The 14,795-nt window shown below is 34.0% G+C and overlaps 1 protein-coding gene across 1 annotated transcript; it reads right to left on the bottom strand.

Annotated features, from left to right (window-relative positions):
- Positions 1-840: 840 nt before the first annotated feature.
- Positions 841-14,699, bottom strand: LOC110992651 (PC4 and SFRS1-interacting protein). The gene is made up of 15 exons (XM_022258556.2): positions 14,390-14,699; positions 11,376-11,431; positions 10,376-10,535; positions 10,133-10,210; positions 9,372-9,443; positions 8,918-9,060; positions 7,489-7,621; positions 6,492-6,528; positions 4,080-4,244; positions 3,119-3,220; positions 2,913-3,047; positions 2,081-2,389; positions 1,859-1,951; positions 1,366-1,775; positions 841-1,290 (listed from the first exon to the last, which is right to left on the bottom strand). Exons 1-15 carry the CDS (start codon positions 14,474-14,476, stop codon positions 1,231-1,233), a joined length of 2,040 nt encoding a protein of 679 aa, XP_022114248.2. The 5' UTR covers positions 14,477-14,699; the 3' UTR covers positions 841-1,230.
- Positions 14,700-14,795: the final 96 nt, after the last annotated feature.

Here is a 14,795-nt window from a genome sequence, read left to right as displayed (position 1 = left end):
AATGGACACGAATAACTCCACTCGGCCTAGGGTGCGATTTGGTCGATATGGTATCGGATCCATTTACTATATGTCAGAGTCAATTAATGACGTTCCTCTTGAAAGTGAGTCAAATTTATACATTTATGAAAGATTTTGTGTGAAACTCTTAAAATAATAAATGGTTTATTAATATAATACATACTTCTTAAGACACCACAGATAACATTTATCTATGGTTGAGAACCCAAAATGTCGTTGCTTTTTCTATGTATACGATGTCAGATATATCGATTTTTTTCATATGGAAAACTTATCTTAAAACAAACAATATATATATATTATTAGCGCATAATCTAACATTATAATGGCATCTATTAATCTCCTTTCATAGCAACATAATTTGATAGAGAGGAAAGAAATCTCCGTGAAAGATTGTATAAAAGTTTTTAATGAACTACAGCTACAGTATCTTAGGTGACTTCGAACCCAACCTTCAAATAGACAAAAAAGTTTCATAACTGTCAAAAATTCATTCAAATTCAATTTAATAAACAATTTTTTCAGTAAGGGAGGAAGCAGCTGAGAGTTACAAGAAAATAATTAATTTATACCCTCAAGAAAATATGAAGTGTCCGAAAACGATAAAATTTTAATTTATTTGAATAAATCTTAATAATTATTGATGTGTTTCTAATTTCCCTTGCAATGATAGAAGAAAATATCGTTATATTATTTCTTTATATTTATTAAGGAAAATACCTTTCTAAATTGGTATTTTATTGTAACAGGTCAAATTCATACTTAGTGAATAAAAAACACAATTTTAAAATATTTTTTTTATTATATAATTTCACCAATTACATGATTTATGTACCACGGTGCTTAATGTCCTAATTTAAAATTCAATGTCACTTAAATGTGAATTATTAAACAAAAGTAATTTTTGTAAGTAATTTTAACGTCAAGTTTTAAACTTTAATAATAATTTTAATCAATTTAAAACTTCTCAATAAAAATTATTAGATGAATCATATTGGTTTAACATTGGAATATGTCAAATTATTAAAAATCAATCATCCATTACAATCACGATACGTAAATAGAACGCTTCATTATTTTACAATACTATATTATCGCTACTATGTAGTTTAATTAGAGTCAAAATCGTTTATATGCTCGATTTAAATATAAACTGTAAAAATAATTGTTAATATGATCGACTCTGATACTGACATTGATATTAATTATTCATGCTTTTGATTTTCTTTTCGCAGGAGATTTCGGAGGTGGTTGGTCAGTCTTCTTGCTCTGAAAAAAATTTAACATTAAAGAATGTATTTTTAATATTACGAAGTATATTACATAAATAAAAAAAAAAACCACCTCTCTCGTTCTCTTAGCTTTGGATTCCTCTTCCTTCTCTTCAAAACTCGATTTTGATTCTGTGCTCAATTTTCTCTGCACCGCTTTCTCTTCCTTTTCCTTTTCTTCCGTGTCTTCCTCCATCTCCTTATCTAAGTCTATGATTTGATCATTTGTCTCCATTTTTGTGTCATTTGATGTGTCTGTATTCGAATCTACTTTCTCCATGCTTTCTTCATCGTTGTTCTCATCTTTCTCGTCTTTTGCATTTTCTTCCTCCGCTTTCATCTCTTCCTTCTCGCTCTCATCTTCTATCTCAGCTTCATTTTCATCCTCCTCTGCTTTCTTCTCTTGTGGCTTCTGTTCTTGCTTCTTCGCATTCTTCTTCACCGGGGTCTTTGTCGGTGTATTCGCTATTTTCTTAGCTTTACCTAAAAAAATATGATTTATAATAAATAAATAAATGTCCACTTTTGTCTTGAGTTTGATTTTTGGTAATAAAAAATTTCCTCACCAATCTGCTTCGCCTGACGGTCTACTAAGTCGGTGATCTCATTCGCCGATTGAACGGCAGAGATCATCGTGTGAGATGTCGGCTGTGACATTTCTGAAATATTTGAATTAAATTAAATTTTATTTAAAACCTGCCAGAACACGTTCTACATAAAGAATTTCAATCATATTCAACAAAAAAGTTTTATGAGTAATAGATATTTTGATCCCACGGAATACGTACCTATGGGTTCGTGAACCATTTCCATAGCCTCCTCTTGGGACATTTTGCTGGTGATCTGTTTGAAGAGCGCCACTCTTTCGGTGAAGTACTCGAAGAATGATAGACCTTCGGGGGTAGGGAAGAGTTTCTTCATGCTGTTGTAGATGACGTCCGCCTGCTTCCGTATTCGATGCGCGTGTTTGCTGAAGAGGACAACCTCCGCCTCAGTGAGGTCCCACGAGGCCGTGTTGCCCACGTACGCGCGCATGCGTTTCACGGTCTCCAAGCACGCCGGGTGCTTGAGCAGCATGAGGGGCTTGGTGTCCAGTTCTAGAAATCAGGAGGAATTCATGAGGGTTGAAGAGCCTTGTAACAAGTTTTACTTAAGAACCCTATGGCCCAGTAAACCTAAGTGGCCTGAAAAGGTAGCGTCAGATATGTTTCTTATTTATTTTTAAAAGTTAAATTTTTGGAGACTTTTTGTCTGTAATAAGGATGTAACTGTAATAAGTAAGTAATAGTACTTTAAAAAAAAATACAATAACTTTTTTTGAATATATTTCTAACGGGTTATAATGTCTTCTTGTTTTTGTAAATAGACTTGAAAAGAACATTCAATTATATTATACATGTTTCTTACAATTATTTTTTATTATATATAATAAATAAGTTTTTTTTTCTCATAAATTATATTTCTTACTAAAGATTTATCTGGTGACCAATACAACAAGGAAATGCCACAGGAACCAAAATTTTTAAATTTTTTTGTATCTTCTATTTATTATGATTACTATGTAGGGTAAGAATATTAAAAAACACTGTATATTTGTGTTCTAAACCAATCCTGACTCACCCGACAACTCGTCCAACAGCTTGAGACACATTTTTGTGTCCGCCTTCTCTAGACAAAGACAAGTTTTAATTTTCGCGTCCAATTCCATCATTTTCACTTCCGTCTTCAGGAATTGGAGTCGGGATTTCTTTTCATCTGTAATAAGTTTTTGAAAAAAAATTAGAGATTCAAATTGAATATTACTGGCTCTTCTTTTTTATACTTACCAAGGTCCCTTTCCTTGTCCAAGAGCTCCTTCTCTTCATCGCTCAAATGTAAATCCATAAGAAGTTGTCCAACCACAGATTCAGCATTTATCTGGCCTTGCTCTAAAATTTATTTATTAAAAAAAATTCTATAAACAAATATGAATCTTTCAGAAAAAACTTAAACATTCTTAAATATTGTTACGGAGAAGGGTCGACTGCAATGTTTCTACATTTTTCAGGCGTTTTCAGGCCTGAATACCACTTTGATGAAGGAATAATCTAGACCGAGTTTCCTAGGCCTGGTACAATGACGGAATCATACGCGAGAGACAGGAAAGATCGGAAGCTTCTCGAAGCCAGAGACACTAGAACGCCGTACGACAAGGACAGAGCAATGTGCGAGAAAGAGATAGATATAGATAGTACGTCGTTCTAGAATTGTGCAATCGCTACTCAGTAGCAATTCTGTCTAGAGAGTTCTCGAACACCGCTCCAGATTACTCCCAATGATATATAAGCGAGCCGAAACGCGACTGATTAATTCAGTTTCGAATGCCAAATCAAGAGATAAACACCGAAGAGATAAAATGCGAATAAAGTGAACACAAGTGAAAAAGTAATGTGTGAAGTGTGCGTTATTAAAGTGATTAATGACTGTATTGTGTGTGTGTAATTAGTGCATTTTTGCGATTACTTTGTGTATATATAAATTCCGCATTGATTTTTCAAGAAATAAATCCTTGACTGTACTACGGCATTTTCTATCCGATCCCCTATCTCGTAACAATATCAAGAAACAAATATCTATCTTATTGATCCAAAAATCTTGTTTATATGATATATCTATATATGATACGATAGAAAAACGATACGAAGGAAATTTATATTTCATATTATTACCTTTGTATAGTTTTCCTTCATCAAACAAGTGGTAAACAAAGCCAAACCTAATCTGTAAGCCTGTTGGGCTCCATCATACCTAACTGTTGTTTCAACGCGATAGCATTCGCCGCCTGCTGCTTGTCCCATTTCAGCCTACCACCCTCATTCTTGAAGTTGGTTGGCCTTGATTGGAACAGCTTGATGCCAATATACTGTCCCGTAGGTAGATATGCAATCAATATGTTCTCCCTGTCTGGCTCCACTGAAATTAAACATCAAAATTGCTCTCCGTTGAGTACGGTCAAGTGGAAGGAGCTAGTAGCATTTAGCGGGGAGCTTTCGCCCAAAGGTGAGAATCGTGCTTTTTTTATAGAACAGGGGGCAAACGGGCAGGAGGCTCACCTGATGTTATGTGATACCGCCGCCCATGGACACTCTCAATGCCTGAGGGCTCGCGAGTGCGTTGCCGGTCTTTTGAGAATTTATTATTATTATTTTATTATTTATCTTTCCTCAATTATACCACTCGCTTGCCTTCATACATCTACACGTAACCTACCTAAGTATTCCTTTTCGAAACCTTTCTCGTTCGTGTCTCGTTCTCTGACTAGAGAACGGGAGCACTGTTTTTAAGGTTATATGTAAACAAAAACATAAAGAACAGAAGACAAAGTTGACAGTTCCATTCTCAACGCAATAGACAAGAATAACTTTATAGAGTTACATAGACAATGTATTAAAATGTATCACATAATTCATTTGGTCAGGCGTTGTGTTACAAAAGGTTTTTTTTACATAAAACAATAACGATTGAATTATCGAATAATACTAATTTTTATACAGACTATCACGACGATAACTTATTTATTTAAAAGTTTTACGGTTGTTTACATGTTTACAGTCACGATACGTCACAGGGACGTAATGCGCCATCTTGTCTAGAGAATTCTTAACTGAATTTAAAAAAATTGTAGTCGGTAATAAATCTGAAATTTTTATTATAAATAATATATTTTAGTCAATTGAGCTCCTATTTCATTCATATTAAATATAAACAATGTATTCTTATCCGGATACAATTCTTATATTTTCTCAACGTTCTCTGTATCATCAGAAACATTGTCTGCGATGTGGTCAGAGAAGTATCTCTCGTAATCTATATCACCTTCTTTTATAGACATGGGTACAAATTGCGAATTGTCATTGTCTAATTGCAAATCGTCATTACGCGACAAAACGCTGTCACTGTCGAATAGTGTCACATCAAATGGGCGGTAAACGTGGCGTTCCATGTTCAAATACTCGAAACTCTTCACGTCCATATCTTTATACGTTTTGAGAGAAGTGACGGACGCCACTGACGTTTGCGACAATTTGTCATTATGCGTCGAAACACTGTCACTGACGTCTCTAAGCGTCTTTAGCGAAATGTCAAATGACGTTTGCGACGCGGCAACTGCAGCACTTGACAGCTGGACGTCCTCACCATTGAGGATATTTAATGTATTCAATATAATACCATCAAATGTAAAGTTATTATTACTTCCGTTAAAATTCTCGGAGGGAATATTAAAATCATTATATTCCGTATTAATATCATTCAATACACTGTTATCAACTTTAGATATTTTAACAGTATTATATGGGGCTGTTTTAACTGGAGGCACAAATTTCTTGCCTTTTCCTTTCTTTTCTTTGCTTTGAGTAATTTTTGTTACCTCTTTCGATATGTTTGAAATTGTCAAATTACTTTGATTAGTTTGACTTAGATATATTTGAAGCTGTAATTGTTAAATATTTATTTTCAAATACCTTTTTCTTTAAATAGAAAGGAAACTAAAATATTTTTTAAAAATCTACGAAATAATATAAGTGAAAGATATTTTTTTAGGAACCTAAGTTATAACTGTTTCACAAGCATTATATTATGTATGTGGGGGACTCCTTTTCCGCAATTATACTCTTATTTGGTCCGTTGTGCGTGCATTTATTTTAAGCATTATATTAATTGAATGTAAAAGAAAATTATTAAATTATATTTTGTATACGAAACAAAAGGTTTTATTATCTTATTGATGTATCTAATTAAAAAAAACAACATAAGAAAAATTACCTCCATCAAATATTATATTTGAATCAATTTAAAAATTTTCAAATAATTCCAAGCTAATATTATCCTTTTTGTGGCAAAATAATTATTAAATTTCCACTAATACAATTTAATTAACGAAAAATCTTATATTTCATTAAAGGGCGGTTTCACTGAAAAAAATATTCGATTTCGCGCCGTGCGGAGAAAACTTCAAAATTCGATTGTCATTTGTCAATATTCTACCATAGTCATTTTCGCCTCGGGCCCGGCTTTGGTATTTTGCCCATAATGTTTGGACGTTCTAATTTTAAAGATACACATACAACAATAAATAGTATTATCATTTGCAAGATGCAATCCATATATTCTTACTGTATAAAATAAAATAAAATATATATATAATGTAAAAAAGCTTACCAGCATTGAAGGGTTGTTTAAGCTCTTCAAGTTCTGACTGAAAAGTGAAAATAAATTTCTATACTTGCTGCAAAAATGAATTATACCAGCATATAACACGTCTCTTCTGTGTTAGGAGATAAAACAAAAGTATCTAGCTATTAAAAAGCCTTTTAGATCGGGGTCTTATTTATTCTCATAAAAGACATTAGTCACTTACATGAGAACATACATATTTCTAGGCTACCTGCACTTTTTTAAATTTTGCGGGATTCTATTTATGTATTCCTTCGAGTGTTGGATATATCCAACAAACTATTTTGTAACATTTTTCTAACATTATATATTCCAACAAAACAAAACATTTTTCCACCTTTTTCTCAGACTATTCTATAGAACAAAAAGAAAAAAAAAGTTATTATCTTGCTCAAGTATTGTTCACTGGAACAATGTGAAATAATCAGCCCGGGAGAGATGAAGCTGGTTTTTTGAGGTGAGCAGTGTAGACTCTGTTCGCATGTCTCATCACTCTCATCTCAGGTCGTAAAACCCCGTGGGTCATTGGACTTTCGAACTCATTTAACATTCACTCGTACAAAGGAAAAGATGGGGTGGGGTAACCGGCTCGTCTTAAAAACAACACGACGCCGCATTTCGCTTCAGTAGTGTTAGAGATATGGGGTACCCGGATTTTCCCTAAGCCAGCCTAGTCGGACTAGGCGCTGACAGAGTGCTAAATAGCTTGTAACATATACCGTAGATATAGTATGATATGGTAATCTTCTAAATTAAGTTGGTCCATCTTAATACATGGCGCATAGGCAGATACGAAAGAAACTGAACAACAAGGGAGTGGCTAATCTCGCCTATTTTGGGGAAATCACTTCATTTGGTTAGATCTGGTGGGTTTGGCGTCTGCCGCCTCTATCTCTACTCCGAAAATATCATGATATTTATCGCCAAATCAAACCAGGCCCACCTCTTGTGCTTTACAGTAATATTAAAAAAATATACATACCTGTGAAATAACATTATAGTGTAATAACTCTTCGTTCTTGTCCTCCTTTTCCAGGACTGGTGAAATCGCGCGTTTCTTCTTCACAGCTGGGGATTGCAACGCCGTGTTCTCCTCTGTATGTTCGTCAATGTATCTAAAAGAATATCATTCTTGTGTTAAAAAGATGGAAAATTCTGGAAACAAAAATCAGTGGCGCTACAACTTTTTTAGGTAACCTATTTATGTAATAAAAACTCCAAATGCGAATCCTCAAACACGTCGTATCTATCTCTGTACATCGAGAGCATACAACGTATATGGCTAGAGAACGTTGCGGTATTTGCTACCGGGGCTAATAAATAGTCTACCCAATCACATAACAGATAGCCTAACACTAACCAACATAAATTCTAAATTAAAAAAACTACTTTAACATGCATTTGTCGCGCTCCTAAACAAGACTGCAATGGTTACATTAATACAAACCACAGAGGTTTTCTAATGTAACATTTTGTGATATACCATAAAGAGAGAGAAAAATATATATATATATAAGATTATTATCAATCAAATGGCAAGTTGGTGGAGGAGACATCGTGGTCTTCTTCTTCTTCAACATACGGGTCTGTTGAAGAAGAAGACCACGATGTTTAAAGTACGAGCGAGTAAAGTACATTGCCCACGTGGTTCGACGACCTTTTTTATATAGAACGGGGGGCAAACGGGCAGAAGGCCCATTTTCCTTAATAAATAAATATGATTATTTTATTGCAACGATGTGTGATTAGAAAAACTAGATATATTGAATTTGTATGTCCCAATCGCAAATGCGATTCAAAACTTCAAAATCGCATTTCGGCAGCGACATTTAATGTATGGATTCGTCTTCAGCAGTAACATGATTAATGCCTTCCGAAAAATCCAATCTAAATCACACACAAAAATTTGATGGACACATACAGAAAACCAATACACATATATATAATATAACATTTATAAATATCTTCTAGTTTCATATAAAAATATTTATGGTTAGAGAATTGTGACATATTTATTTTAACATAAATACCCAGATTTATTAAATTTTGTTTTATATAGGGCGTTGGCTCATCTGATGTTAAGATTACCCATGGACAATGCCACAAGGCTCGCTCATGTCGTTCTGAATTAGTACTCTCGGAAGAACTGGATGTCGTATAGATTCGGAAATACCTACCGCCCATCGACACTTTAAACGCCAGAGGGCTCGCGAGTGCGTTACCGGCATTTTAAAAATTTATACGCTTTTTGATATACCTTAAGTCAAATTGCTTCGGAAATACCTACTACCCAACGACACTATATACTAAAGGGCTCACGAGTGCGTTGCCGACATTTAAAGAATTGATACGCTGTAAAAATGTCTAGCCTGAATTAAGTTTACAGCTAACTTACAGATACAAAAAATTACCTCTTCGGTCTGATCTTCCTTCCGCTTCTACTAACAAGTTCCTCTTCCTTCTTCTCTTCTTCCTCGTTCTTCTTAGCTTTCGGTGTTTTTACTTCCTTCTTCGGTGTTTCCTTTGCTGTTTTTATCGACTTCTTGCCTTTAGGCTAGTATTGATTAAAATAACATTACCATTAATTTTATAGGGCCATTATTACTTAACCACAAGTGGGGTATTAGCCAAAAGACTGTCTAGTTCCGTGTATAAAAAAACATTATTAGCCAAAAGAGGGACTCTTTATATTACATTGTATAATTCTGAAACTGCTAGAAATTATACAAATGTGTCTCTTACTCTTATACTATATTGTATTAGACTTGTTTGGCTATAAACACAAGCAAACTCGAATCTCACCAATATCTAGAAGGATTCGTGAAGGTATAAGTATATAATAAACTATAAAATTTATATAATTACCTTAACTTCGTCAATGACTAATCCAACGTCCGATTCGTCAATTGAAGTGTCATGGGTAATATTAAGCGAAGACTGAAAAGAAGAGAAGGATATAGCAGTGTTGTTCTACTGTGTTGGTACTCTGGCTAATAGACTTCTACGTCTAACGTACGAAGGAAATCGTAATAAGACCCAATCAGGCAAATGCTGATCACCTACTTGCCTCATGAAACAGACACATAGGACCCAGACCTATTCAAATGAAAAATCATTTATTCATGTAGGTACACTTATGAAAAGAAATATACATCTAATTTTACATTCATGTGGATATTCAAATTCATTTATTCATGTAGGTAACAATGTACATTTATCAACGTCAAAAAAAAAGAAATATACAATAAATGCTTCCAATTTTACATTTACTGCCAGTTCTCAATTCAAGGAACGGAAGAGAAGAACTGGCAATAAACTCTCCGCCACTCTTTTAAATCGCCAAGTATTTTCTTTTACACAACGTTTGTAAAAGCTAATAAATGTTATACAATGTTTTTTTTTCATTTATTTATTTAGCCATATGACTTGAAGATCCGTGTCTACATTCGATTTTTTTTTAAATGGATTCTCGCTGTTGGCCTGAAGGGCCTTGAAAGCTCGGGCTTTGTTGGTGAACAAAGCTCTATCTCATGCCAGACCTCGGCTTGGGGTAGTTGATCGCCTGAAGGACGGAAGCCTACTGGAGTGAGCGAATTTTTTTATAACTTTAATGAGCTTTTTCTTACCTCATCTGCCATCGTGTCATCAGCTGTAGTGTCAAGAGCGGAGTCATCTTCATGCGTTTCATTGTTCGATGGATCAGTCTATAAAGCGAAAAGAATTATACATCAGACATAGAAGAGTTTTTGTAAAAGGTGTTACGAAGAAAGATTCAGATAAAGACTAAATTGAAGAGAACTCTGGTATTCATTACTTTAGATGTTTTAAGGTTACTTTTTTTTGAATTATAATAATAACAAAATACTCACCGCAGACGAACCAACAACTTGCTCCAGCGGAACATTATTGGCGAAGTCATATTCGATCTGTTTAACGCCATCATTAAAATCTCGCCGTTTAACTGTTTTAGTTAAAAATTTATCTTTATTCTCGGCGTAATCGAAAATCATATTTGGTGGCAAATTCGCTCTGCAATTAACAATCATTATATTTTTTTTGTACAGTAGAAAACTTAAACTTAAAAGTAATTTACACTGATTTCTGTTTCGTGCTGCTAGGGTTGTGCCCGACAAATTAGGTGTGACAAAGTAGTAGTCTACATGTAGAGAAAATCTTTCACCCATTGAGTTTTTAAAACTTCCACAAACGGTTATAAATGTTTTGATTCAATAAAAGATTTTGGGAAGACATAATGTTAATAATTTAAATTAAACCCCCGCCTCTAACCTAGGTATACGGATAAATTTCTGGATCTGTTTCACGATTGTCAAGATTGTCAGCCAGAACCTTCATCTGTGTCAGACGCCGGCGTGGTAGGTCTAAGGCAAGCCGGTTTCTCCAGTGTTTCTTCATACGAGTGTTAAATTCATTAGATTCCGTTGGTGCACAGCCACCAGGTTCTATGACCTCACAGATGAGACTGTCACTGCAGCCACTAGGCCAACACAGCTCTATCCTATGTAACTAATATATTTTTACTAGACGCGAACTTCGTTTCGCTATAATATGATTTACTGAGCCTACCTTGTTAGTTCATACCAACTAATGGAACATTTTGCTTTGCTACCCCATAGTTTTTTTTCCCGTAAAACCCTTCCTCAAAGTTCAAGGACTAAATAAATACTCGAATTGGTCCAGCTGTCTTCGAGTATTGAGCTTAGCATATATTGTATATTTAATTATTATCTATACAACAGGGAACCAACGGGCAGGAACCAGTTCGTAAGTGACACCGCCGCCCATGGACAAGGCTAGACGACTCGCCAGTCCGTTGTCGGCCTTTGAAACTTATAAAACTTTAACACTTACGTTTCAGCCGTCCCATAAAAATACACAAAGTATTTCTTTCCATTTGGTCGTTGCACCTGAAAGTTATTATATTATATGTATTAGGATTTTTTGTAGCGACATCTACAATAAACAGGTGACGTCACACCCTGAGACACGGCATCTAAGTATTTCCGACCGAATAAATCCTCCTTCACCGGGAAAGGCGAGGTTCCTTACTCCGCTTCTGTCCTGGCCTCCAGGAGTAATATACTACATATATCATTCGTCAATACAAACTCGAGACGGCCTAAGGCCTGCTCAGATTCCCGAAGGAATATACTCGCCAAACAGCTCAATCTATCAAGGCCGTTCAGACCACCAGCAAGACTCCATTTATAAGCACGGATACTGGTGCCGTTGACAGTTGGTTACACTAGTCAGGGATCTTCGCCTCAGGATGGAGTTCACCAGTAGACCACATCAAGTTGATATATAAAACCTTTAGCATTATAGAGCCCCGATGCAAATAGTTCGTCTAGTGTGAAATTTTCTCTGAGATTTTTGTATATCTATATATATAAAAATGTATTCTGTAGAATACCATTACAGGAATGGTTTTACAAGAATCATCATCATATTTAACTAAGGGACATTGGGATTGACAAGTGCTGAATATAGAATGGAGTGTGATCAATGTTACGGGTAGCACTTTTTACAGATTAACCTCCATAATTTAATAGAATCCCATGGCCTATTGTTTCAATTGTTATTTTTATTATGTAGATAATAGAATAGAAACACACTTATAAGATGCAAGCAAGAAGCAAGAGTATTCATGGATTTAGAAACATTAACCAACCCGATTTTAAAGGAGTTTAAGTTACACTTTCCAAAACACTATTCTAGTCAGCCATTACTTGTAATGGGAAAAAGTTCTTAAGGAATTTGTATTATATTGATCTGTCCACTACCCCACAAATGTGTATTTTCACATAACCTGGTACATTACAGTGGAGAATAAGAAGCAACTACATCAAAGGTTAAATCTGTAGTGAGTTCTTCAGAGCTGACATAAATATTATGTATCACACTCAATCACGATTACTAACAAGTAATCCAGGCACCCTTAGTAAGGAAAATACATAAATAAGGTAAAGTACAATAATTTTTTTTCCACCACCAATATACTCACAAAATTTCTAACATCAAAACATTGTACAGTTTTCTTAACTCTTAACTAACCTGTTTATATCACTTTAGTGTTTGTTATACATAAGAAACATACAATCAAACATATATTATCTATAATAGAAACTCATGTTTTCTATATCACAAAGCTATCTTTTATTTTTCATGTCTTTATTTGATGTATTTGCTATGCTACTAATAACATGGTTAAGCTGTTTTTGTCACTAATGCTTAATTTGTTTACACTTTTATTTAAGAGATTTACAAACAAAGGCAAATATAGTAAATTTTAAGGAAGTATTCATTTTAACAAGTTAGTATTGTTGTATAAAATGTAAATATGGGCTGGCAGCCATATTTAAATGAACCAATAATTATGAGGTCTAGTCTCAACACAAGAAACAATCTTGTTGCATACTTTGATATATATAGAGAGAGAATGAAGGTAAGTGTTATCTGTACCTAAATATGGTAAGTGATTCTATATTCAGCACTTGTCAATCCCAAATCCACTCTCCCTTAGTTAAATATGATGATGATTCTTGTAAAACCAATCCTATAATGGTATTCTACAGATTACATTTTTATAGTAAAAACAAATCAATTAGTTCAAAATATTGGTAATTGAATTCACGATTTCGAAACATATGTTTAATATACTAAAATATACACTACAAGCCCTAATAGAAAATAGTTTGTCGAGTATGAAAAGTAGTGCAAAGCGTGTAAAGTTATAGAAAGTAAATATTGGTAAAATAATAAGGAATGTTTAATTAAAAGTTAACCACAATTTGAGGAACATTGTTTTAAAGTATATTTTAACATAACTGAAATTTTTTCATGACCTACATAACATAAAAAAATTAAAAACAACACAAAACTATTTGTCTACCCTTGTCACTGATACAAAATAGTTAACAATGACAGCTTTAATGGTAAGAAGCATGGTTGCAACCAACGCTGCATGACCTTCCAATGCACCATAACTCTCATGACAGGATTCTATTTTCTACTGCATTTGTGATGCATGGTCAACCAGTTTTCTTCAAACAAAAAGTAATTCTATTCTTTTTATAGTGATGAATGATAGTTTGAACTGTAGACCTGGAAAGTATTCACTTTCAAAGCTTTTCACACACAGGTTTGCCACGACCCATGTTATTAGAAAACTAATGAAAAAAACTGATATTTTCAGAATTTATTATGTCTCACTTGACAAATGATACAGAATTACTTTAAAAAATTTAAATTATGCAATATAATCATACAATGAAGGAAGAATTTTATTTAACTCACTGAAAGACAAACGCTTTTGCATCGATTAACAATTAGTTCAACTATTTTGCTTATAAATTCTTCAACTTTAACCCAGGAAACATATAAATTTAAAAAGCTAACATAATTTATTGGGTCATCATTAATAGATGGCATAAGTAACGCGACGCGTGATAGTACACCAGCTTAATATTTTATATAGATATATAAAAATCTTAAGGAAAATTTCATGGTAAACGAACTATTTGCATCGGGGCTCGTATAATGCTAAAGGTTTTATTAAAAAATAAGTAACTTCTTACATAATACAAGAAAAAAGCGAGAAAAACTTATTTGAATAGGCACGAAAACAATCCATATGTTTCAATATATATTTAAACGATTAGTGTGTGCAATAACTAGCTACGTAGCAAGACATGAAATAACTAGCTACGTAGCAAGACAAAGGTAAAAACACGCCATAGCCATCATGCGAGTACTATCAATTATAAGGCTTGGCAAGCGTCAACTTCCCGCCGAAATTAGTATTTTACAAAATTTACGGCTATTTTGAGTATAGGAAGAGCTTAAAATGTATAAAAGGTACTTACTCTTGCAGGCCACGCTGGATATCCTTTCACTTTAGCGAATATAAAGTCTCCTGCTTTATATTCCCTAACTTTTTTTCCCATCTTCATTGCTAATCAAAATTGATATGTATTCACAAATATTAAACAGCCACAATGTTTCACTTTTCAATTTAATTCAATTCAATTCAAAGTCATTTAATAAATATTGAAGAACAAGCTTAGGAGACATTAAATGAATTCGAAAATTCAATAGACGCTACATATATGAAAATAACCTACAATTCCTACCGCGGTAACAAAGTGACGGAAAGAAATGCAAAATGATAAACATGGCGACGGCGTCAACGTTCAATGTGACCATCCGCCATCTAGTACGAGATCCTCGTCTGACAAATGATGTTATGCGTTAGCTCTCTTTCACTCTAAC

Source organism: Pieris rapae, chromosome Z (assembly GCF_905147795.1).
Source record: "Pieris rapae chromosome Z, ilPieRapa1.1, whole genome shotgun sequence".
Taxonomy (NCBI): Eukaryota; Metazoa; Arthropoda; class Insecta; order Lepidoptera; family Pieridae; genus Pieris; species Pieris rapae.
The sequence above is the reverse complement of the archived record's forward strand: the minus strand, read 5'-3'. Positions and strand labels throughout refer to the sequence as shown.

Bases quoted from the DNA above. Each gene is read 5' to 3' on its own strand.
- LOC110992651 (XM_022258556.2), bottom strand. From the start codon at position 14,476: ATGAAGATGGGAAAAAAAGTTAGGGAATATAAAGCAGGAGACTTTATA. The intron at 11,432-14,389 runs GTAAGTACCTTT...AATAACTTTCAG, and splicing joins ATCCAGCGTGGCCTGCAAGA to GTGCAACGACCAAATGGAAA. The intron at 10,536-11,375 runs GTAAGTGTTAAA...TGTTAATTGCAG, and splicing joins TTTTATGGGACGGCTGAAAC to AGCGAATTTGCCACCAAATA.